Source organism: Oncorhynchus keta, chromosome 14 (assembly GCF_023373465.1).
Source record: "Oncorhynchus keta strain PuntledgeMale-10-30-2019 chromosome 14, Oket_V2, whole genome shotgun sequence".
NCBI lineage: Eukaryota > Metazoa > Chordata > Actinopteri > Salmoniformes > Salmonidae > Oncorhynchus > Oncorhynchus keta.
In genome coordinates, this window is record NC_068434.1 from 32,109,371 (window position 1) to 32,133,601 (window position 24,231).

Sequence of the window (24,231 nt, forward strand, 5' to 3'; positions counted from 1 at the left end):
TCTCCTCTCCTTACATCCCCCTTCCGTAAATGTATTCCAAACTGCTGGCCTGCTGCTGCCAGCCAGGAGACGTCACAGGGATTGATGGAGCGCTGGAAGAAAATATAGCCCTTTTCCCCACCAGAGAGCTCTGAAATAATGCTGAATCAAAGGAGAAACACCGGATAAGAACCCCCCTCCCCCCAGGTCATAAGGTGGTGAACTAGGTCAGAGATGAAGGAGTGAGCCTGGAGATGATAAGGGCCTAGGCTACAACTCTCCTCTCCTCACATACATAGAAACATAAGGCTCTCCCATACAGCCATGTCCCAGTCAGACACAGGTGAGAAGGCTTTAAGTCAACTGTGAGAAACCCAAAGGAACATCTGGCATGACCACAAAAATAAACAGTGACTTCCCCATCCTTGGGTTCAGGCTGCTATAAACCTGGCCATGAACTCCAGACGCACAGGGGGTGAGGGGGGTGGTGTTGGAGGTGAATGGCCATGTATGTGTGTGTCTCAACCCCTCCTCATTAGTCAGACCTGTATCCCACACATACTGTATATACACATACAGTTGAAGTCGGAAGTTTACATACACTTAGGTTGGAGTCATTAAAACTCGTTTTTCAACCTCTCTGCAGATTTCTTGTTAACAAACTATAGTTTTGGCAAGTCGGTTAGGACATCTACTTTGTGCATTTTAGCAACAATTGTTTACAGACAGATTATTTCACGTATAATTCACTGTATCACAATTCCAGTGGATCAGAAGTTTACATACACTAAGTTGACTTCGCCTTCAAACAGCTTGGAAAATTCCAGAAAATTATATCATGGCTTTAGAAGCTTCTGATAGGCTAATTGACATCATTTGAGTCAATTGGAGTTGTAACTGTGGATGTATTTCAAGGCCTACATTCAAACTGTGTGCCTCGTTGCTTAACATCATGGGAAAATTAAAAGAAATCAGCCAAGAACCCAGAATTATTTTTGTAGACCTTCACAAGTCTGGTTCATCCTTGGGAGCAATTTCCAAACACCTGAAGGTACCACGTTCATCTGTACAAATAATGTGTGTACAAACAATGTATGCAAGTATAAACACCATGGGACCACGCAGCCGTCATACTGCTCAGGAAGGAGACGCGTTCTGTCTCCTAGAGATGAATGTACTTTGGTGCGAAAAGTGCAAATCAATCCCAGAACAACAGCAAAGGACCCTGTGAAGATGCTGGTGGAAACAGGTACAAAAGTATCTATATCCACAGTAAAAACGAGTCCTATATCGACATAACCTGAAAGGCCGCTCAGCAATGAAGAGGCCACTACTCCAAAACCGCCATAAAAAAGCCAGACTACGGTTTGCAACTGCACATGGGGACAAAGATCGTACTTTTTGGAGAAATGTCCTCTGGTCTGATGAATGAAAAATAGAACTGTTTGGCCATAATTACCATTATTATGTTTGGAGGAATAAGGGGGAGGCTTGCAAGCTGAAGAACACCATCCCAACCGTGAAGCACGGGGGTGGCAGCATCATTTTGTGGGGGTGCTTTGCTGTAGGAGGGACTGGTGCACATCACAAAATAGATGGCATCATGAGGAAAGAAAATGATGTGGATATATTGAAGCAGCATCTCAAGACATCAGTCAGGAAGTTAAAGCTTGGTAGCAAATGGGTCTTCCAAATGGACAATGACCCCAAGCATACTTCCAAAGTTGTGGCAAAATGGCTTAAGCACAACAAGGTCAAGTGGCCATCACAAAGCCCTGACCTCAATCCTATAGAAAATGTGTGGGCAGAACTGAAAAAGCATGTGAGAACAAGGAGGCCTACCAACCTGACTCAGTTACACCAGCTCTGTCAGAAGGAATGGGCCAAAATTCACCCGACTTATTGTGGGAAGCTTGTGGAAGGATACCAGAAAAGTTTGACCCAAGTTAAACAATTTAAAGGCAATGCTACCAAATACTAATTGAGTGTATGTAAACTTCTGACCCACTGGGAACGTGATGAAAGAAATAAAAGCTGAAATAAACAATTATCTCTACAATTTTTTTGACATTTCACATTCTTAAAATAAAGTGGTGATCCTAACTGAGCTAAGACAAGGGCCATTTTTTACCAGGATTAAAGGTCAGGAATAGTGAAAAACTGAGTTTAAATGTATTTGGTGTATGTAAATTAAGTGTATGTAAACTTCCGACTTCAACTGTATATGCAATCATAAACATCCATGCACAAACACGTTCCAATACACATTCCGGGAGGACAGTGTGTGTGGATTAGATGTCTTGTTTGGAGCAGTGACTAACTGGACTAATAGTTAAACTACGAGGTTGATGGATCAAATCCCCCATGATGCATATGGTGGTTAAGCCCGTGAACAAAGCTATCTGCTAAGTGAAGATTGATTGTTATTGAACAGACAGCTTATCTAGACTGTATCTGAACCTTGAGTAGGAGTCATCCCCCCAGTCCCATGTATCCTAACCAGTGTTATGACCACAGTGTAATCGAAGCGAGGTAGCTAATCCCACAAATCCACTGGAAAACCTGTAATTTTCCCCTTTTCTGAGAGATAGGATATCAGCAGCCAACAGAGAGGGAATCTCTCACTCAATCTCTCTCCCTCCAACACCACAGAGCAGATACAAAGTTTTTAACTTATTAGTGTAATCCATTATAAGGAAGCAGAGCAGACACTTGGCCTGAGTCGATATGAGCCTCCTATGCTTTCCTATTGATCTCCATCAGACTACAAGAGGAGTAAGAGGACAGATTGAAAAACAGATACATAATAAGTGAGAGTGGGAACACTGAACTAAAGGACCTTCTCAGTCATTACTGTGTCTGTGTGCGTCTGTGAGTGGTTTAGAAAAGAAAGCAGAGTCTCCAGAAACCACAGGAGAGGAACACAATGGCTGTATGTTTGCCTCCATTGTCCTGCCTGTCTTGTGCAATGCCTCAAATGCCTGGGCTGGAGCACACAGTCAGGAGATGTTTTTGGTTCTGTATCAGAGGACACGATGAAAGGACAATTTCACACACATACCCAAACAGTGTGTGAAAAGACACTTTAATGTCTTGAATGTGCAGTCAGCTTTGTGTGTAGACCTATTCATGTAAATAGTGAGTGAGTGAGTGAGTGAGTGAGTGAGTGAGTGAGTGAGTGAGTGAGTGAGTGAGTGAGTGTGCTATTTATGTGCAAAATAGCATTGCACATAAATTACTCAAACCACTTCAAACATGCAATAACCTTTCTTTATTGTTGTGAGGCACGACAAATTCACGTTTAACAACATGTAGGCCTTAATTGAATCAATACCTTTAATGGAAATGAATGACAAAATTCTCTCTTATGATCTTTTAAAGTTGGGCAGCTTTTCTACCGTGTGATTGGGTTTGAATTCCACCAGTGAGTAAAGGCTTTTAATCCTCAAAGGAGGGTCTCGTGGATGATTCTGGCAGAGATGCAGCACAGATGCTGGAATGATTCACAACATGCACCACCACTCTTTTATTTACTCTGGTAATAATTCTATAATAAGAACCTCTCTTGAATTTCTCCTTTCATCGTCAGTAAATGATTCAGGATAAAAAAAATATTCTCATTAATTACTATTCCCATTACGTGATTCAGAACAAACGACCGATAAAGACGGATTTTGACCAATGAGCATTGGCCAAGCAGATAATAGGGAGTTTACCGATGGAGGCACGGATCTCCTTTCATTCATCTTCAATCACTTATCTTTGCTGATCTAAAATTAGGAAAACGAGATAGACTTATCAGGGTTGTTGCTTTCATTAGGTCGATTTATACGTGTCAATTTGCATAAACGAAAGGAGATTAGGAAAGCTACTTTGACAATCGGGACGCAACAGTTTGGGAAAGTGCAATTTCTCATATCAATAAAGTGCCACCTAGTGGAAAACAGCGTAATATCTGCACCTTTGCCGCTGAGAGGTTTCGTGCTTTTCAGATGATGCATGTATATTTTTCCATGTGGTAATACTTGAAGGTTTCTCAAGGAAAACAATAGAAGAGAAAGAGTTTAAATGAAAACATTATAGTTTTGTCCAAGAGAGGGGATTAATTGTTGCTGGCTTAACTTTAAAACACATCCTTTATTATATAGGCAATGCTATTAACTCTGTTTTGTCGACTTTTAATCATCTCAATTTCATAGTTAGATGGGATGGCTCTCAGTTATCTGCAAAGCCTACACGAAATGCCTTCATTATCTCTCAATGCTGTCCCGGATTGTCAAGAAGGCCACTACAGGGTCATGGTTACAAACTGTAGGACATGGTGGGAATGATTTCTAGATTCTACAGAAATCGATGGTTTTAGCATAAAGGATATGAGATACAACAAAGGCTGTATGTACATTTCTCAAGGGGCAATGAATGCGCAATGTTATGGGAGGAATATATCACCTTTATTAGACTTACTATTCCTGGATAAAAATGTGCAACGATCTAATGTAAGAAAATACACGTTTTCATTTGAAATAGAGTCGACCACTATCAGTCTGGAGTCTTTTTACGCGCAATTAAATGTCCTTCTATTGAACCATTTGACATACCAGCCCACGCAATGTCACTCTTCTCCAGACAGTTTTCAGATAAATATTATTCACCCGAGAATAAACACAGGCTATTGGGCCCCACTCATGAGTCATGTCCAGCAAAAGGCTACACAGGTTTTTGAAAATTGCAAAATTTGAATTATCAATAACCTAATGAAGCAAACATCACTGTTGAATCAGCAAACATGAGCCAGAAACTGATGTTTCTAGCCTGAGTGACTATCCAAAATGAATAATTATCATGGAAACTTTGACTGGCCCGATAGTCTATTTTATGGCCAGACAGTATTAGGCTACAATACATATGGACAAAAGAAAAATGCATATCTTGGCTTTTGGCCACCATGACCAACCATGTAGGCTACAGTACGTCGAACCTATCATTCCAAAACCGAGTCCCCGATCAACTTGGAAATAATGCACCGGTAATAATGCAAGTGAATTACAGAGAACTAAAACATGTCATTTTCACTCACCTTCTTCCGGGGCTGCCATTTCATCATATTTGTAAACCAAAAATGTACAACATCAAGATATTATATACGAGGAAAATGTTGATTCAAGGGAATTCCAACAGCAAGTCATGCTGCTTCTTGACTTCCCTCAATTTTGCAGCATATTTTCTCCAAAAAGCGGCGCATAATATGCGATGCGAGGTTCAACGTCAAATCGGGAGAGATGACACGCGATAGCCCCGTTTAATCCAAATAATGGAATGGAGCAGAATACGTTTGTCTAACTTATTGAATGTCCCGGTTTTCAGTTCAAACGTTTTGTATAAATAATACTATGGGTAACAGTGCGTAAAATCCAAACTACAAGTCCGAGATGCGCCACCAGCCCTGTACAGTCTGTCTGTCCGCTAGATCACTCCGCTGTCTTTTAGCATGGTTTTCGAAGATATCCAGTTAGGTTGACTGCTGGGAAATTAATTCTTAAACTTTTTGTCAACCTCCACGTCGTCCGTGCATTACAAAACCGTTAGACTGACACCAAATAGAAACACAAGTCCAACGTTTTTGTGGGTTTATCCCACCGAAAAACGTGTATATCCAAAACGTTGACAAAACACAGAAACATATGACAACTGTTGTTGATCCCTTTTCTAACGGTTAAAAAAATGTGCTATCAAATGTCAAGCAAAAGTCAATGCCAAAACCAGACCACCACCGTGAAAGTGCGACATACATGGCGCAAAAGAAAGTCACAGGAGGGGTGAACAGAAAAAAAATCCCTGGAATTTCTGTGCGAGGCGCTGGAAGGATATCCTGCAACAGCAACAAACGGGACTACACAACTCTAATGACTTCCTTCCCTGCTCCTTCGCGCTCGGGCATTGCATAGCTCAGAGTTGGAACAGAACCCGAGCAGCGCAGGAACGAGCCGGCGGGGTCATAGTGCCGTCGACTCTGAAGCGCGCGCACCGAGGGTAAAGGCGATGTGGCCAGAGAAAAGACTCCAGAGCTGAGCCAACACTGCACTCATACAATAGCCCCCAGGAAGGTATGGTAGAAAGCCACAACAGTGGAGGAGTAGAACTCCAGCGATACAATGTGAAAGTGGACAACAATACATTTCCTCATGATAAACATGAGGTCAAAACCTTTGCCACAACACCAACAGTTTGATGTTATTCTATACAAAAAAAACATAGACTACATACACATTCATTCACAGATAATGGGTGGTCAACTCTTTGCTGTTGTGCTGCACAAAGAGGTAGGCCTGCTATAATCCCCCTTCAAAGAAGGTAGAAAAGTGACAGAAGGAGACACCTGATTAGCAGCTTTCTATAAGCCTCCAGCACCTTTCAAGGTATATCCCCTTCACTGTTTACAGTGGCATTAATGGTCTTAAGAGATTCTAACAACACAGCTCATCTGTTCTGGCTAAATTGCCAGAACAGATTGTCCTTAGTTCCCTTTTCATTAGTGGTAAGCCTTATGGGACTGAATGACGGTACAGGCTATGAGAGTAAACACGATTCAGAAAGGACAGGTAAGATGAGTACACAAGGCCTCTGACCCATGTTTCTCTGGAGACAAGGACAGCGGACCGCTGTCCAGTGTCCATCACTCTTAGCTGCCACTTGTTTACTTTAGCGATACTGCTGTCAGATATAGCTTATGCTTTTTAGCTGCCTGCCAAGCTTTTTGTTTCCGGCATATTTGGCCACAGACGGGTGATAGAAATCACACTGGCAGATAAGTGCTACAATTTTCCCAGTCTTGATAATGAAATTCTTATCGCTTGTAATCTTGGTGGGTTGGAGAAAAAAAAAGTTAAATGAGAGAGCCTGGTATTTCTGGGAAGAACCCACCGACTCCTACTGCACCCCACCACTGCAAACTGGCAAAAGCTTCAAAGCAGAACAACTCTCCAGTATCTGAACAGCCCCAGTAGGTTTGACCTGGGCTGACACTGAGGGGATGGCCAGAGGTACTGACACGCCATCTGACTGAACAGAATGGGACCAGGAAGCATCAATATGGTGATAGACAGCGTGATGAGATTGGTGTAATCAAAATCAATGTAACTTTCTCTGACTTAATGTGTACCATCTCCCTCAGTATTTATCTTTATGTTATCTTGTTAGGATGTTTTTTGGGGGTAAATGATCCTAAAAGCAGTGTCTAAATGTGCACCTATTAGGAGCTCAAATTGTATTTTTCTGGCCTGGTGTCCCTCCAGGGTCAGGGGGGTTAGCAATGCACCTAGGGGTCACCGTGACAACTAAAGACAAAAAGGAGGGGACACTATGACATATGGTCCCTGAACAAAACACTGCTGGGTATAGAGTCCAAACAGCACTTGCTAATCCACTTGGATGAACAGGAACAAAATGCAGAGTGTGACGCTGACACTATGAGCACAGCTGGCAGTGTATTTGTAACCCCTCCTTGTTGTCGCACCAGAATGACACTCTTTCCGTACCTTGTATGTTGCATGTTCAAGCTCTGTGGGCAATTTAATTTAACCTTTATGTTAACAGGGAGTCTTTTACAGATGAGCCCTGTATACACATCGATACACAGGATTACACATCAATATACACATCAATATTCACATCAATGCACGAAAAGCAAAACACAATCATAGAAGACAAACACATTCTTCAGTAAAAAGGTCCTCAAACAGACTATTTTGAATTGCCTAGAGGCACCAATGCAACCAACTTTATAGAGCCTTGAAGATCATTCCACAAGTAAGGTGCAAAAAACCTAAGAGCAGATTTACCTAACACAGAAGGGATCTCCAGCGTCAGCCATCCCTGAGATCAGGTCTGCTAACTAGTACGTCTGTAAGTTAACAAATTAAGTAAGGTAGTCTAAGCAGGAGGGCTTTATAAACAGAAAGTGTGCAATGCATCAATCTATGAGACTTCAAAGAGGGCCAGCCTACTTTCTGATAGAGAATGCAGTGAAGTGTACTGAACCTATTGCCCGTAATAAAGTGTAGTTAACCAAATAGCTACCCGGACTATCTGCATGGACACTTCTTGCGCTAGCTTTGTTTGACTCATCACATACGCTGTTACTACTGTTTGCATCTGTTACTTTATTCCTAGTTATATGTACATATCTACCTCAATTACATCGTACCCATCCACTCATTACTGGTACATTTAAAAAAATGTAACTAGGCAAGTCAGTTAAGAACAAATTCTTATTTATAATGAAGACCTACACAGGCCAAACCCGGACGATGCTGGGCCAATTGCCTGGATTCAAACCAGGGTGTCTGTAGTGACGCCTCTAGCACTGAGATGCAGTCGCTTAGACCGCTGCACCACTTGGGAGCCCCAAAATCTACATATTCTATATAGCCAAGTTATTGTTAATCATTGTATATACTGTATATTATTACGTGTTTTACTTTTCTATCATTTCACTATTTTCTTTCTGCATTGTTGGGAAGGGCCCGTAAGTAAGCATTTCACTGTTAGTCCATACCTGCTGTTTACAAAGCATGTAACTAATAAGATTTGATATAGTGCGATATGATAAACTGTGTCTAATGGTTTCAATACAGTGACAGCTGCATTCATATAGACAATAAAACCATAGTCTATAACTGTTATGAATGTCAACAGAGAGATTTTTCTGCTATTTAATTATATAAAAAAAGACCATTTTAATTCTTAATTTCTTAGATAACTCATCAACATGCTTTTTGAAAGATAGCTTTTTGTCAATCCAGATACCCAGACATTTATAAGCGGGGGACACGATCAATGAGGGTACCATCCAATGTAAATATGCATCAGATGCACATTTTTATGTGATTTGGAGAATAACATATACTTGGTTTTACCGGCATTAAGTACCCATTTGAGTTCAGCAAAGGCTTTCTGCAAAGCAATGAAGGCAGATTAAAGCTCAGAAAGAGCCTGGTCAACTGTGGGGGCAATAGCAAACAACAGTGTCATCTACATACAGGTGTATGTTAAACATTTTTGCAGATAGACCAGTATTGTTAATAAAGACAATAAAATTACAGGACCTAAAATCGATCCTGGTGGGACACCTTTTGTAACATCAAGGAAACCTGACTTAACAACATCAGAAGAAAAACACATTGTGTCCTGTCTGTACAGTCATTTTCGAACCAATTATATGACGTCTTACTCATACCGATTGCAGACAATCTTTGAATCAATAAAGATGGATCAACAGTATCAAATAAGTCAATAAAGAGGGCAGCACAGTGCTACTTTCTATCCATACCTTTTAACACATCATTTAACACCAAGGTTGCAGCAGAGATGGTGCTATGACCCGGCCTGAAACCAGACTGGTGAACACTTACATATCATTGCTAGGAAGGAACTAAGCTGAAGGTTGACTAATGATTCAACATTTTTACTAGGCAAGACAATTTCAAGATAGGGCAATAATTATTTAGGTTGGGGTGGTCACCACCTTTGTGCAGGGGGAGTCCATGGGCCACCTTCCAAACCCTATGGATACAACCTAATCAAATCCAATTTTATTGGTCACATACACATTGTTAGCAAATGTTATTTAGAGTGTAGCGAAATCGGCAGATAAAAAATGTGTCAATGACTCCGCAATCCAGGGAGAATAAAGTTGTAGCAAGAAAGGATGAAGCTAATCAGTCCCACTTTTTTTAAACATAAATCTTAAGCAAAGGCATTTAGCACATCACAAGTAGAAAGTTGTTCAAATGAAATCAAAGATCCACTAGAAGTTGAATATATCTTCCATCGAGCCAACTGGAGGCTGGGAGAGGGAAGAGCAGTCGACTGACTGACCAGGGTTAATTAAACCACCATTTCTTTCAAATAAAAAGCCAGCCGAGATAAAATGCTGATTAAAAGCATCAGTTATCACATTTCTCTCAGTAATGACGCCGGAGTCCGACAGAACTTGCTTAGGCAGGAAAGGAGAGGAATTGCTCACTAGCCAAAGATATTCATTTACATTCCCAAACATAGAATGTAAATGAATATCTTTGGGTAGTGAGTGTAATAACACTGTGTTATTGTAATTACATTACAGGGATCCTACCCTATATTCATTCCACTTGTGTAATAACATAATTATCAACTCCATTGCAATTAAATTACAGTGCAATTAATAAAGTAGAATGTTCAATGTTAGTTGAGTAATTAAAACATTACTACACAGAGCAACTTACTGTCAAGCTACCCATGTTCATACTAGCCATAAATCACAAAAACATGCACATATGCTTACTTTGATCAGATGCAGAGTTCATATAAAACTGACAGTCTAACTACATGTTTCAACCATTCAGGTATTCTGAAAACGGGCATGTTACATTGTCAATAACAACCACTTCTTTCATGTATTCTCCAGAAGTGAGTTTCCAGTGGTTTTTGTTCCTGGTGGAGCCTGTCATCAGGCCTCTCCATACAGAAGCAGGCTCCCTGTGCGTGCCTCTGCTTTCCCAATCAGAGCCGCACAGGAAATCAGACTCCATCCTTCAGAGGGAAACAAAAAACCCTCTTTCATTTTCCATGAGTTGAGCTGCTTAAAAGTGTGTGCTTCCTTTTCTTGTTCTTGCCAATCAGACCCTCAAAAATGTCCCTCTACTATATGTTCTGACTGGGATGTGTGTGCAAGTTGGTGTATCTCTTTTTCAGTGTGCGTGTGGATGAGAGAGAGAAATAGAGAGAGTGCATCACCCAGATGACAGTAACAGAGGTGGTTTGGCAAAAATGAAAAGAAAATTGTCAAAAGAGGGAAATAAAATAAACTTGGGAGTAGCAGGCAGCCCTCAGATAACTATCCTGCATGTCTCAGTGTCATTTATGTCCACTTAGGTAGCCAGGCTCCTGTTCATAAGTCAGGACACTGCAGAGCCTAACTATCTGACGCACATTTCAATCAACAGAGCCCTTTTAATTAGCTAGCTGATGTTTCCAGGCGGTAAATGCCATGGCAAGAGCATTGAGATACATATGCCCCTGCCACACACAAACACACATTCTGCCTGAGTTCCAAGGCACCATTAAAATGAGTAGTTGTGTATAATATATACAGGATCCTCTCAGTGAAGGGGAAAGGGTAATGGGATGACTATAGGAGGAGTAGGTCAATGAAACCCATGAGAGAGGAGAAGCTTTTCTAAGAGAGGCATATATTTACAACTACAGTATTCGTCTCTCACCACATGCTCTAATTACGCTAGTTATTCCGTTTTTCTTAATCAATAATTCAGGATACAATAAGTGCTTCGTAATCGCTTTTTCAATCTTTGTATGATTTCGGAAAAATGCTCAAGGATTAAAGTGAAATCTTTTACATCTAGAATCTAGGATAACTGGGCTGGCAACCTGGTCTCAGAGCATTTTGTAATATTATGTACGTAAATATACCGCACTCCATTTAAAATGGTATGTTACATTTAGTATGGTATGTATTAATTTGTGGATATCCATTACCCAAATGTATGATATGTTAAGAATTCTAGCTAGGTGTTAGGTGGCTAATGTTAGCTAGAATAGGGTTTAGGGTTAAGTTTAGGAGTTTAAAGGTTAAAGGGTTAGAGTTAGGTTTCCCTAGCTAAAAGGGTTAAGTTTAGGGGTAAGAGTTAGCTAACATACTAAGTAGTTGCAAAGTAGCTAAATAGTAGTAAGTAGTAGAAAAGTTGCTAATGACCTAAAATGCTAAAGTTGTCCTTGATGAGATTTGAATTCGCAACCTTTGGATTGCTAGACATTTGCGTTATACGTTCGGTTAAAGGGTTAGCTAAAAGGGTTGAGGTTAGGGGAAGGGTTAGCTAAAAGGGTTGAGGTTAGGGGAAGGGTTAGCTAACATACTAAGAAGTTGCAATTCAGCTAAAAAGTAGTAAGTAGTTAAAGATTTGCTAATTACCTAAAATGCCAAAGTTGTCTGTGATGAGATTCGAACATGCATCTTTTCAATTGCTAGACATTTACATGAACATTTTAATCATGTAGCAGACGCTCTTATCCAGAGCACCTTACAGTAAGTAGTGAATGCATACATTTTCGTGCTGGTCCCCCGTGGGAATCAAACCCACAACCCTGGCATTGCAAGCGCCATGCTCTACCAACTGTTCTTGTTATACATTCGATTAAAGGGTTAGGGTTAGGGGAAGGGTTAGCTAAAATGGTTACGGTTAGGGAAGGGTTAGCTAACAGAGTTATGGTTAGGGAAAAGGGGAGGGTTAGCTAAAAGGGTTACGGTTAGGGGAAGGGTTAGCTAACAGAGTTATGGTTAGGGAAAAGGGGAGGGTTAGCTAATTAGTTGCAATGTACAGTTGGAAGTCGGAAGTTTACATACACTTAGGTTGGAGTCATAAAAACACATTTTTCAACCACTCCACAAATTTCTTGTTAACAAACTATAGTTTTGGCAAGTCGGTTAGGACATCTACTTTGTGCATGACACAAGTAATTTTTCCAACAATTATTTACAGACAGATTATTTCACTTATAATTCACTGTATCACAATTCCAGTGGGTCAGAAGTTTACATGCACCTTACAGTAAAATTCCATAAAATTCCAGAAATGATGTCATGGCTTTAGAAGCTTCTGATAGGCTAATTGACATCATTTAAGTCAATTGGATGTGTACCTGTTGATGTATTTCAAGGCCTACCTTCAAACTCAGTGCCTCTTTGCTTGACATCATGGGCAAATCAAATCAAGACCTCAGAAAAGAAAATGTAGACCTCCACAAGTCTGGTTCATCCTTGGGAGCAATTTCGAAATGGCTGAAGGTACCACGTGCATCTGTACAAACAATAGTATGCAAGTATAAACACCATGGGACCACGCAGCTGTCATACTGCTCAGGAAGGAGACTCGTTCTGTCTCCTAGAGATGAACGTACTTTGGTGCGAAAAGTGCAAATCAATCCCAGGACAACAGCAAAGGACCTTGTGAAGATGCTGGAGGAAACAGGTACAAATGTATCTATATCCACAGTAAAATGAGTCCTATATCGACATCATCTTAAAGGTCCCTCAGCAAGGAAGAAGCAACTGCTCCAAAACCACCATAAAAAAGCCAGACTACAGTTTGCAACTGCACATGGGGACAAAGATCGTTTTTTTTGGAGTAATGTCCTCTGTTCTGATGAACAAAAATATAACTGTTTGGCCATAATGACCATTGTTATGTTTGGAGGAAAAAGGGGGACGCTTGCAAGACGGAGTACACCATCCCAGCCGTGAAGCACGGGGGTGGCAGCATCATGTTGTGGGGGTGCTTTGCTTTAGGAGGGACTGGTGCACTTCACAAAATAGATGGCATCATGAGGAAAGACAATTATGAGGAAATATTGAAGTAACATCTCAAGACATCAGTCAGGAAGTTAAAGCTTGGTCGCAAATGGGTCTTCCAAATGGACAATGACCGCAAGCATACTTCCAAAGTTGTGGAAAAATGGCTTAAGGACAACAAAGTCAAGGTGTTAGAGTGGCCATCACAAAGCCCTGACCTCAATCCTATAGAACATTTGGTGGCAGAACTGAAAAAGCATGTGCGAGCAAGGAGGCCTACATACCTGACTCAGTTACACCAGCTCTGTCAGGAGGAATTCACCCAACTTATTGTGGGTAGCTTCTGGAAGGCTACCTGAAACGTTTGACCCAAGTTAAACAATTTAAAGGCAATGCTACCAAATACTAATTGAGTGTATGTAAACTTCTGACCCACTGGGAATGTGATGAAAGACATAAAAGCTGAAATAAATAATTCTCTCTACTATTATTCTGACATTTCAAATTCTTAAAATAAAGTGGTGATCCTAACTGAGCTAAGACAGGGTATTTTTACTAGGCTTAAATGTCAGGAATTGTGAGAAACTGAGTTTAAATATAGTTAGCTAAAGTGTATGTAAACTTCCAACTTCAACTGTCGCTAAAAAGTAGTAAGTAGTTGAAAAGTTGCTATTTACCTCAAATTGTCCATGATGAGATTTGGACTCGCAACCTTCGGATTGCTAGACGTTCGAGTTATACGCCCACCCATCCAACCAAAGACTACTTTCATTTTTGCCTTAACCATCTGTCTTATGTAACCGCCAAACCTCACACATCATCAATTTGAGTGTCCCGGAAAAACATTTACTATGTTACCTATAGCCTATGAGACCAGGCTGGGGCTGGCTATACCACTGCAGCCACACTTCACAAATCTTGATGAGAGTCCACAGATGAGCACCATAGCACCAGAAGATGAACATTCATCACGCAATATGTTACAGTAGCATCTTTAAGAGTGTGAGGCCTATTATTGATAGGAAGTCTTCAGACACTCAATTCATAAAAAGTCAATTTATATATGAAAATATAATTTTAGGGCCTTTGATAGATTGTTTCTGCTTTAAATATGAGGGATTGGTTTGAATTGGTTTTGAAATGCCAAACAATAACATACTAATAAAAGCATTAGCCGGCGATGTCACCCAACCCACTCTCTTGTGCCATACATCACCACAAACAAATAACCCTCATCACCATTCATTCTAAAAGGTTCCACTTTGAAGTGTGCTTCATTCTTCTGATGACGTTGTGTCAGGATTTTGCCCCGCGGGGACTTTGTGAGAGGGGTGTGCGTGTGTGTCTTAGTGGTGTTGGGTGTTGATTAAGTGTCTGGTGCCCGAGGGGGGATAATGAGAGCTTCTAATTAATGAGGCAGAGCATATCTCAGAGTTACAGGGTCCTATCTGCAGAGAGAAACTATTCTGTCTCTCTAAACACACACATTAAACACACACACACAATCCTCCTAGCCTCTCAGTGGGGTTCTTCCTCAGCAGCACTGGCCCTGCAGGGAATCCCAGCTGGGACCGTGTCAGTCCAGAGCCCATCCCTGATAAGTGTCCTCTAATAGGGATGGATGGAGGTTAGCATGCCCCTACTGTGATGGGGCCAGGCTCAGTGATCACCCAACAAGCCCCCAGTCAGAGCGGCAGAGATGGCCTCCAAACATTATTCCAAATCATATCCCTTGGTTGGGTCTTTTCCCCAGAGAGCCAAGAGGAGCAGTATGGTGCCACTTTGCATGTAACCCATAACACCAACAAATACTACGTAGGGTGAGGGAGGTAGGGTCAGCTTACGATGGGGTTTATGGGGCTCACAGATTCCATATTGCAAATCAGTCAGCTATCCTATACATCCTCCCAGCTAGAACAAACAGCAGTTTCTCCAGGCTAAAGCCCACCCCAGGCACTCCCTTCCAGGTTAGAGCATCACAGGGACGAAGTGATTCCCTTTCAACATCCCAGCACGCTCTAAAGCCCATTCTCATTCTCTAAGTATGTGACATACAAGCCAGTCTTATAGCTCAGTACCAAATCGACTCCCTCGCTCAGAGACGCCTGGTGAGAGAACTGCGAGCGCCGGAAAGACCACCGGATCCGTGGAATCTGACCCGCCTTAACTCAGGTGTACTTCAAGACGAAGCCTGTTGTCATTAGATTACAAACACAGTGTTATAGACTGTGTATGTGTGTGTGTGTGTCACTGAGATAGAATGAATCATTCCATTTCTATGATCAAAACATCAGCAGCCCTGCTAACAAGACAACTCCAGATGTTTTAAAGCCAAGAGCGTTAATTCTAATCAGCCCGTGTGATATTAAACAGAAGTATTTAAACATCTCTTCCTCACAAGAGACGCTCCAGCGTTTAATCTGTCTCACTTCAGCGAGTCAACCACTCATTCTGCTAAAGACATATTATAATATCTTTCTTCTTTATCTATCCTCTCTCCCAACTCGTTCTTTTCCACCCAATTACTGTAATGAAGAAAGGCTTGTTTATCCACCCAAGTGGCTGCAATCCAGAGTTATGCAAAGACGCTATGCAAAGAGAGGGACCTTCAGAGCTGTGTTTAATCATTCAGCGGGCTTGGACATGGATGAAACAGGCTCTGGCATATTGTTTAAATCAGGGCAGCAGTTTAAGAGGCGCTGGGGTTTGACGTCTGCGGCAGGATCAATAATAACAGCACTGTCGCACACAGTGACGCGTGGGAGAGAGATCCTGTGTGGTCCTCCACAGAATCAAATCCACAGAGAGATGGAACAAGACAAGCATTCACAACATCAGCGGGCAGAGAGAGATCCTGTGTGTTCCTCCACAGAATCAAATCCACAGAGAGATGGAACAAGACAAGCATTCACAACATCAGCATGCAGAGAGAGAGCGTGTGTGGTCCTCCACAGAATCAAATCCACAGAGAGATGGAACAAGACAAGCATTCACAACATCAGCGGGCAGAGAGAGAGCGTGTGTGGTCCTCCACAGAATCAAATCCACAGAGAGATGGAACAAGACAAGCATTCACAACATCAGCGGGCAGAGAGAGAGCGTGTGTGTTTCCACAGAATCAAATCCACAGAGAGATGGAACAAGACAAGCATTCTAGCGGGACAATGTGTATGTGTCTCTGAGCATCAAATCACACAGCAGAGATGGAGACAACCCTTCTCAGTCCCTCAGTTAGTAAACCCCAAACCAAAATCATGCCTCCCCTTTTCAATTACCTTTCCTCCCTCCATCTCCACCGCACCAAATGTAAAGTCTCCCACAGTCCCCTCTTTCATACTTTCTCTCATGTCAAACAGACTGCTTTCTCTGCACTGAGACACACACAGAGAAAGAGACCGAGAGAGACCGAGATACAGAGAGAGAGACTGAGATACACGGAGAGAGAGAGACTGAGATTCAGAACAGAGAGGGCAGAGAGAGAGAGAGAGAGAGAGAGAATGAGATACAGAGAGATGGAACAGACTGAGATACAGAGAGAGGGCAGAGAGAGAGCTGAGATCCTCCACAGAATCAAATCCAGAGAGAGATGGAACAAGACAAGCATTCACAACATCAGATACAGAGCAGAGAGAGAGACGTGAGATCCTCCACAGAATCAAATCCACAGAGAGATGGAACAAGACAAGCATTCACAACTGAGATACAGAGAGAGAGAGTGACTGTTCCTCCACAGAATCAAATCACAGAGAGAGAGAAGACAAGATACAGAGAGAGTGAGAGAGACTGAGATACAGAGAGAGAGAGAATGAGATACAGAGAGAGAGAGAGACTGAGATACAGAGAGAGCAGACAAGATAGCTGAGATACACGTGAGAGAGACAGAATCAAATCCACAGAGAGATGAGAACAGAGACAAGCATTCACAGAGACTGAAATACAGAGAGAGAGAGAGAGACTGAGATACAGAGTCTACTCTTTTGACAATGAGTATGTGTCTCTGAGCACAAATACAGACGATGGAGAGACCCACTGAGATACAGAGTAAAGAAAGAAAATCTGCCTCCCCTTTTCAGATACAGAGACCAAAGAGAGACTGAGATACAGAAAGAGACTGAGACTGAGATACACAGAGAGAGAGAGACTGAGATACAGAGAGAGAGAGAGAGAGACTGAGATACAGAGAGAGAGAGACTGAGATACAGAGAGAGAGAGAGAGAGACTGAGATAGAAGACAGAGAGAGAGAGAGACTGAGATACAGAGAGAGTGAGAGAGACTGAGATACAGAGAGAGAGAGAGACTGAGATACAGAGAGAGAGAGAGACTGAGATACACGGAGAGAGAGAGAGACTGAGATACAGAGAGAGAGAGAGAGAGAGAGAGAGAGACTGAAATACAGAGAGAGAGAGAGACTGAGATACAGAGAGAGAGAGAGAGACTGAGAGACAGAGAGAGAGAGAGACAGAGAGAGAGAGACTGAGATACAGAGAGAGAGAGAGAGAGACTGAGATACACGAGAGAGAGAGAGACTGAGATAGCTCAGAGAGAGAGAGCGCTTGTAAGAGAGAGAGAGTGAGACTGAGATACAGAGAGAGAGAGAAACCTGAGCTATATTTTCTAGAGACCTCCTGCCCAGTTGAGACTGAGATACAGAGAGACATAGAGAGATAACAGAGAGAGAAAGAGACTGAGATACAAAGAGAGAGAAAGACTGAGATACAGATAGATAAAGAGAGACATTTGAGATTTCTGCCTCTACTGAAATACATGTGTAGAGAGAGATTTCACTGAGATACAGAGAGAGAGAGATGACTGAGATACAGAGACAGAGAGAGACCCTGAATTGATACAGAGAGAGAGAGACTGAGATACAGAGTACAGAGAGAGAGAGACTGAGATACAGAGAGAGAGAGAGAGACTGAGATACAGAGAGAGAGAGACTGAGATACAGAGAGAGAGAGAGACAGATACAGATGGAAACTGAGATTAAATCAGAAGACTGAGATACAGAGAGAGAGAGATGTTTTACAGAGTTAATGAAACACTGAGATATCAAGAGAGACGAGATACAGAGAGAGAGAACTGAGACCTCTGAAATACAGAGAGAGAGAGAGAGACCTGTAGAGAGAGAGACTCTATCGCTCCAGAGAGAGAGAGAGACAGAGAGAGCTCCTCTAGAGATGAGATACAGAGAGAGAGAGACTGAGATACCTCTAGAGAGAAAGAGAGAGAGATAGAGACTGCCTCTATCAGAGAGAGAGAGAGACTCTAGATCCAGAGCTCTGCTCTATCGGAGAGAGAGACCTGAGATACAGAGAGCCTCTCGAGAGACAGAGAGAGAGACTGAAATACCGAGAGAGAGAGACAGAGAGAGACTGAGATACCTGAGAGAGAGAGAGATCCCTCTACAGAGAGAGAGAGACAGAGAGAGAGAGACTGAGATACAGAGAGAGAGAGAGAGACTGAGATACCGAGAGAGAGAGAGAGAGAGAGAGAGAGAGAGAGAGAGAGAGACCGAGATACAGAGATACAGAGAGAGAGAGAAACCTGAGCTGCACTTCCTAACCTCCTGCCCAATGTTGGACCATATTAGAGAGACATATTTCCCTCAGATAACACAGATCCACAAAGAATTCGAAAACAAATCCAATTTTGATAAACTCCCATATATATATATATAAAATATGACATTTGTTATGTCTTTATTGTTCTGAAACTTCTGTATGTGTAATGTTTAATGTAAATTTGTATTGTTTATTTCACTTTTGTATATTGTCAACCTCACTTGCTTTGGCAATGTTAACATATGTTTCCCATGCCAATAAAGCCCCTTGAATTGAATTGACAGAGAGAATGAAACTAATAATAGATTTAAGCCATAATACTGTATCGTATTAGTGATCTTTAATACTGAGCACTGGAGTTGATGGAGACAACAATGGAAATTGAATTAAATCAAATGAGTAAAAGTATGTTTTAATGTGTTAATGAAACACAGATATCAACTCACGCTATCGCTCCCTCTACCTCTGCCTCTATCGCTACTTCTGCCTCGACCTGTACCTCTGCCTCTATCGCTCCCTCTAGTTCTGCCTCTACCGCTCCCTCTAGCTCTGCCTCTATCGCTCCCTCTACCTCTGCCTCTATCGCTCCCTCTACCTCTGCCTCTATCGCTACTTCTGCCTCTAACGGTACCTCTGCCTCTATCGCTCCCTCTAGTTCTGCCTCTATCGCTCCCTCTAGCTCTGCCTCTATCGCTCACTCTAGTTCTGCCTCTATCGCTCCCTCTAGCTCTGCCTCTATCGCTCCCTCTAGTTCTGCCTCTATCGCTCCCTCTACCTCTGCCTCTATCGCTCCCTCTAGTTCTGCCTCTATCGCTCCCTCTACCTCTGCTTCTATTGCTCCCTCTACCTCTGCCTCTACCGGTACCTCTGCCTCTATCGCTCCCTCCAGTTCCGCCTCTATCGCTCCCTCTACCTCTGACTCTATCGCTCCCTCTAGCTCTACCTCTGCCTCTATCACTCACTCTACCGCTACCTCTGCCTCTATCGCTCCCTCAAGCTCTGCCTCTATTGCTCCCTCTACTGCTAACTCTGCCTCTACCGCGCCCTCCACTGCTTCCTCTGCCTCTAACGGTACTTCAAGCTCTGCCTCTATCACTCCCTCTACCTCTGCCTCTATCAATCCCTCCAGCTCTGCCTCTATCGCTCCCTCTACCTCTGCCTCTATCAATCCCTCCAGCTCTGCCTCTATCACTCCCTCTACCTCTGCCTCTATCAATCCCTCCAGCTCTGCCTCTATCGCTCCCTCTACCTCTGCCTCTATCGCTACTTCTGCCTCTACCGGTACCTCTGCCTCTCTCGCTCCCTCTTGCTCTGCCTCTATCACTCCCTCTACCTCTGCCTCTATCAATCCCTCCAGCTCTGCCTCTATCGCTCCCTCTACCTCTGCCTCTATCGCTACTTCTGCCTCTACCGGTACCTCTGCCTCTCTCGCTCCCTCTTGCTCTGCCTCTATCGCTCCCTCTAACTCTGCCTCTATCGCTCCCTCTAGTTCTGCCTCTATCGCTCCATCGAGTTCTACCTCTATCGCTCCCTCTACCTCTGCCTCTATCGCTACTTCTGCCTCTACCGGTACCTCTGCCTCTATCGCTCCCTCTAGCTCTGCCTCTATCGCTCCCTCTACCTCTACCTCTGACTCTACAGCTCCCTCTAGCTCTACCTCTGCCACTATCACTCCCTCTACAGGTACATCTGACTCTATCGCTCCCTCGAGCTCTGCCTCTATCGCTCCCTCTTTCGGTACCTCTGCCTCTATCGCTCCCTCTACCGCTAACTCTGCCTCTATCGCGCCCTCCACTGCTACCTCTGCCTCTTTCGCTACTTCTGCCTCTACCGGTACCTCTGCCTCTATCACTCCCTCGAGTTCTGCTTCTATCGCTCCCTCTAGCTCTGCCTCTATCGCTCCCTCTTGCTCTGCCTCTATCGCTCCCTCTAGTTCTGCCTCTATCGCTCCCTCTACCTCTGCCTCTATCGCTCCCTCTACCTCTGACTCTATCGCTCCCTCTAGCTCTACCACTATCGCTCCCTCTACCGGTACCTCTGACTCTATCGCTCCCTCGAGCTCTGCCACTATCGCTCTCTCTATCTCTGACTCTATCGCTCACTCTTCCGGTACCTCTGCCTCTATCGCTCCCTCCAGCTCTACCTCTGCCTATATCGTTCCCTCGACCTCTATCGCTCCCTCTACCTCTGCCTATATCGCTTCCTCTACCTCTATCGCTCCCTCGAGCTCTGCCTCTACCGCTAACTCTGCCTCTATCGCGCCCTCCACTGCTACCTCTGCCTCTATCGCAACTTATGCCTCTACCGGTACATCTGCCTCTATCACTCCCTCTAGCTCTGCCTCTATCGCTCCCTCTAACTCTGCCTCTATCGCTCCCTCTTGTTCTGCCTCTATCGCTCCCTCTAGTTCTGCCTCTATCGCTCCCTCTAGTTCTGCCTCTATCGCTCCCTCTACCTCTGCCTCTATCGCTCCCTCCAGCTCTGCCTCTATCGCTCCCTCCAGCTCTGCCTCTATCGCTCCCTCTACCTCTGCCTCTATCACTACTTCTGCCTCTACCGGTACCTCTGCCTCTATCGCTCCCTCTTGCTCTGCCTCTATCGCTCCCTCTAACTCTGCCTCTATCGCTCCCTCTTGTTCTGCCTCTATCGCTCCATCTAGTTCTACCTCTATCGCTCCCTCTACCTCTGCCTCTATCGCTACTTCTGCCTCTATCACTCCCTCTTGTTCTGCCTCTATCACTCCCTCTAGCTCTGCCTCTATCGCTCCTTCTAGCTCTGCCTCTATCGCTTCCTCTATCTCTGCCTCTATCGCTACTTCTGCCTCTACCGGTACCTCTGCCTCTACAATGGAAATTGAATTAAATCAAATGAGAAAAAGTCTGTTTTAATGTGTTAATGAAACACAGATATCAACTCACGCTGAGCAATAGCAAACAACTGGCAATATTTTCCTTTATATTTTCGGCACAGTCTAGCTCCCTCTACCTCTAGCTCTAGCTCTTCCTCTATCGCTCCCTCTCCCTCTGCCTCTATCACTCCCTCTAGCTCTGCCTCTATCGCTTCCTCTACCGCTACCTCTGCCTCTATCGGTTCCTCTACCGCTACCTCTGCCTCTATCGCTTCCTCTACCGCTACCTCTGCCTCTATCGCTCTCTCTACCTCTGCCTCTATCGCTCCCTCTAGCTCTGCCTCTATCGCTCCCTCTAGCTCTGCCTCTATCGCTCCCTCTAGCTCTGCCTCTCCCTCTCCATCTACCTACCTCTATCACTACCTCTAGCTCTACCTGTACCTCTACCACTACTAACTCAGGTTGTGATTCTTGTTCTGAAGGAAATAGTGGAGCCCCTTAAATCCCCGCTGTCTGCAGATCAAAGGGTTAAAGCAGGATTAGGATTAATCAGATTTAGTAGAACAGGTGTTAATCCCTTAAATGAGGCATGTACTGGTGGGCCCCAGGCTCTGGTTGCAGTCACTCCTCTCTTTCATCTCAACACCTTGTTTTACTTTTCTAACAGAGGGGAAAGCTGAGAACCATTCCAGAGCACCGTCGTCACTCTGCAGGCATTAAGTGTCGTCTCTCACACTGAACACCGTCATGACAGGTGCTTCTGTCTGATTGGCACCGCGACCCATGGCTGCTCTACGCACATGCCATCGTGTTCCTGAGCATACACAGCTGAGCTCCTCACATCCTACAGAGCAGGGTATGTTGTGTGATTTGTGCTGTGTGATTTGTGCTCTTTATTCAAAGGCTGTTTACAGTGTTTTCTCTGGCAGGGTGCAGTGCATACTTCATGAGAGCTAAAATGGGCCTATCCCATTGATGATTATCACATAGAGGCATGCTAACTCGTAAAACACGGGAGAGAAAACAGAGGGGGTTTGAGACTACTCCACTGACAGACAGGAACGCTATAGTCCTTTCCTCTTCAATACACACACACACACACACACACACACACACACACACACACACACACCCCTACTGCTCTGGTGTGGTCTCCACAGCCTTGCCACAGCCTTGCCTTTTCTGATCGTATTATTGTCATCCCACGCCTCAGACCAGACCAGCGTTGAGAGCCCTGCTCTACTTCCCTCCCTCCCCCAGCACCACATAAACCATGATTAAAGTGGTGGGAGAGAACTGTGGCACAAAAACGAATAACAACACCTGAAAGCAAAATCGCTTATTCTGCCATTAACCAATTCTGTATGAATTTATGAGCTTCTCACTGACCTTTATACTTCTCCCCTTTTCTATTCGCCCATCTTTTAATTCAACCATATGAAGCTAAATCCAGCTAATTAGCGGTTTGACAAGAGAAGTTGAACTGGTGCAGCCCCTCCCCACAGAGCTCCTGTCTGTCTGACTCTGCACTGCACACTCCTTCCAGCATGCTTCCTGCCTGCCACAGGAACCATCTTGGCCACTGCAGTGCTTGCCCCCCGGTCCCAGTCTGTTGTCCCAGTCTAGGAGCTGCTAGGAGCTGCTGCCATCTGGCTGGGTTGGTAACAGCCGGCCTCCTCTCTCTCCCCTACTGGCCTGCTGAACACAGGAAGACAACCCAGGGAAGGTCACACTGTGATATGAAGGAACACAAAGTAGTAACAATACCTAGAAACAGTGGAGGCACAGAGGCATGGATATAAAGAGCAATGGATAAGGGTGTGAGAGAGAAAGAGAGAAGGGAGAGAGGAGGAGAGAGGAGAGAGGAGAGAGGAGAAGAGAGGAGAGAGGAGAAGAGAGGAGGAGAGAGGAGAAGAGAGGAGAGAGGAGAGAGGAGGAGAGAGGAGAAAAGAGGAGAAGAGAGGAGAGGGGAGAGAGGAGAGAGAAGGAGAGGAGGAGAGAAGAGGAGAGAGGAGGAGAGAGAAGGAGAGGAGGAGAGAAGAGGAGAGAGGAGGAGATAGAAGGAGAGAGGAGGAGAGAGGAGGAGAGGAGAGGAGAGGAGGAGAGAGGAGAGAGGAGGGGAGGAGAGGAGGAAAGAGAAGGGATAGAGGAGGAGAGAGAAGGAGAGGAGGAGAGAGAAGGAGAGGAGGAGAGAGGAGAGAGAGGAGGAGGAGGAGAGAGGAGTAGAGAGGAGGAGAGAGGAGGGAGAAGGAGAGGAGGAGAGAGGAGGAGAGGAGGAAAGAGAAGGGATAGCGGAGGAGAGAGGAGAGAGGAGGAGATAGGAGAGAGGAAGAGAGAGAAGGAGAGGAGGAGAGAGGAGGAGAGGAGGACAGAGAAGGGATAGGAGAGAGGAGGAGAGAGGAACCGAGAGGAGGAGATAGGAGGAGAGGAGGAGAGAGAAGGAGAGAGAAAGAGAGAAGGGAGAGAGGAGGAGAGGAGAGAGGAGAGAAGGGAGAGAGGA

General features: G+C 44.0%; 1 protein-coding gene across 3 annotated transcripts in view; it reads right to left on the reverse strand.

The window, feature by feature from the left end:
- The window catches only part of LOC118370546 (tetratricopeptide repeat protein 28-like), a 379,819-nt gene that overhangs the window by 242,674 nt on the left and 112,914 nt on the right, over nt 1-24,231 (reverse strand). The window contains exon 1 of one of the 3 annotated variants that reach the window (XM_052461492.1): nt 5,057-5,927. The exons of the other annotated variants lie outside the window; for them this stretch is intronic. Within the exon in view, the coding sequence (XP_052317452.1) occupies nt 5,057-5,083 (27 nt within the window). The 5' untranslated portion in view covers nt 5,084-5,927. Of the gene's footprint in view, nt 1-5,056; nt 5,928-24,231 lie in introns of those variants that run through there. 3 annotated transcript variants of the gene reach the window in all.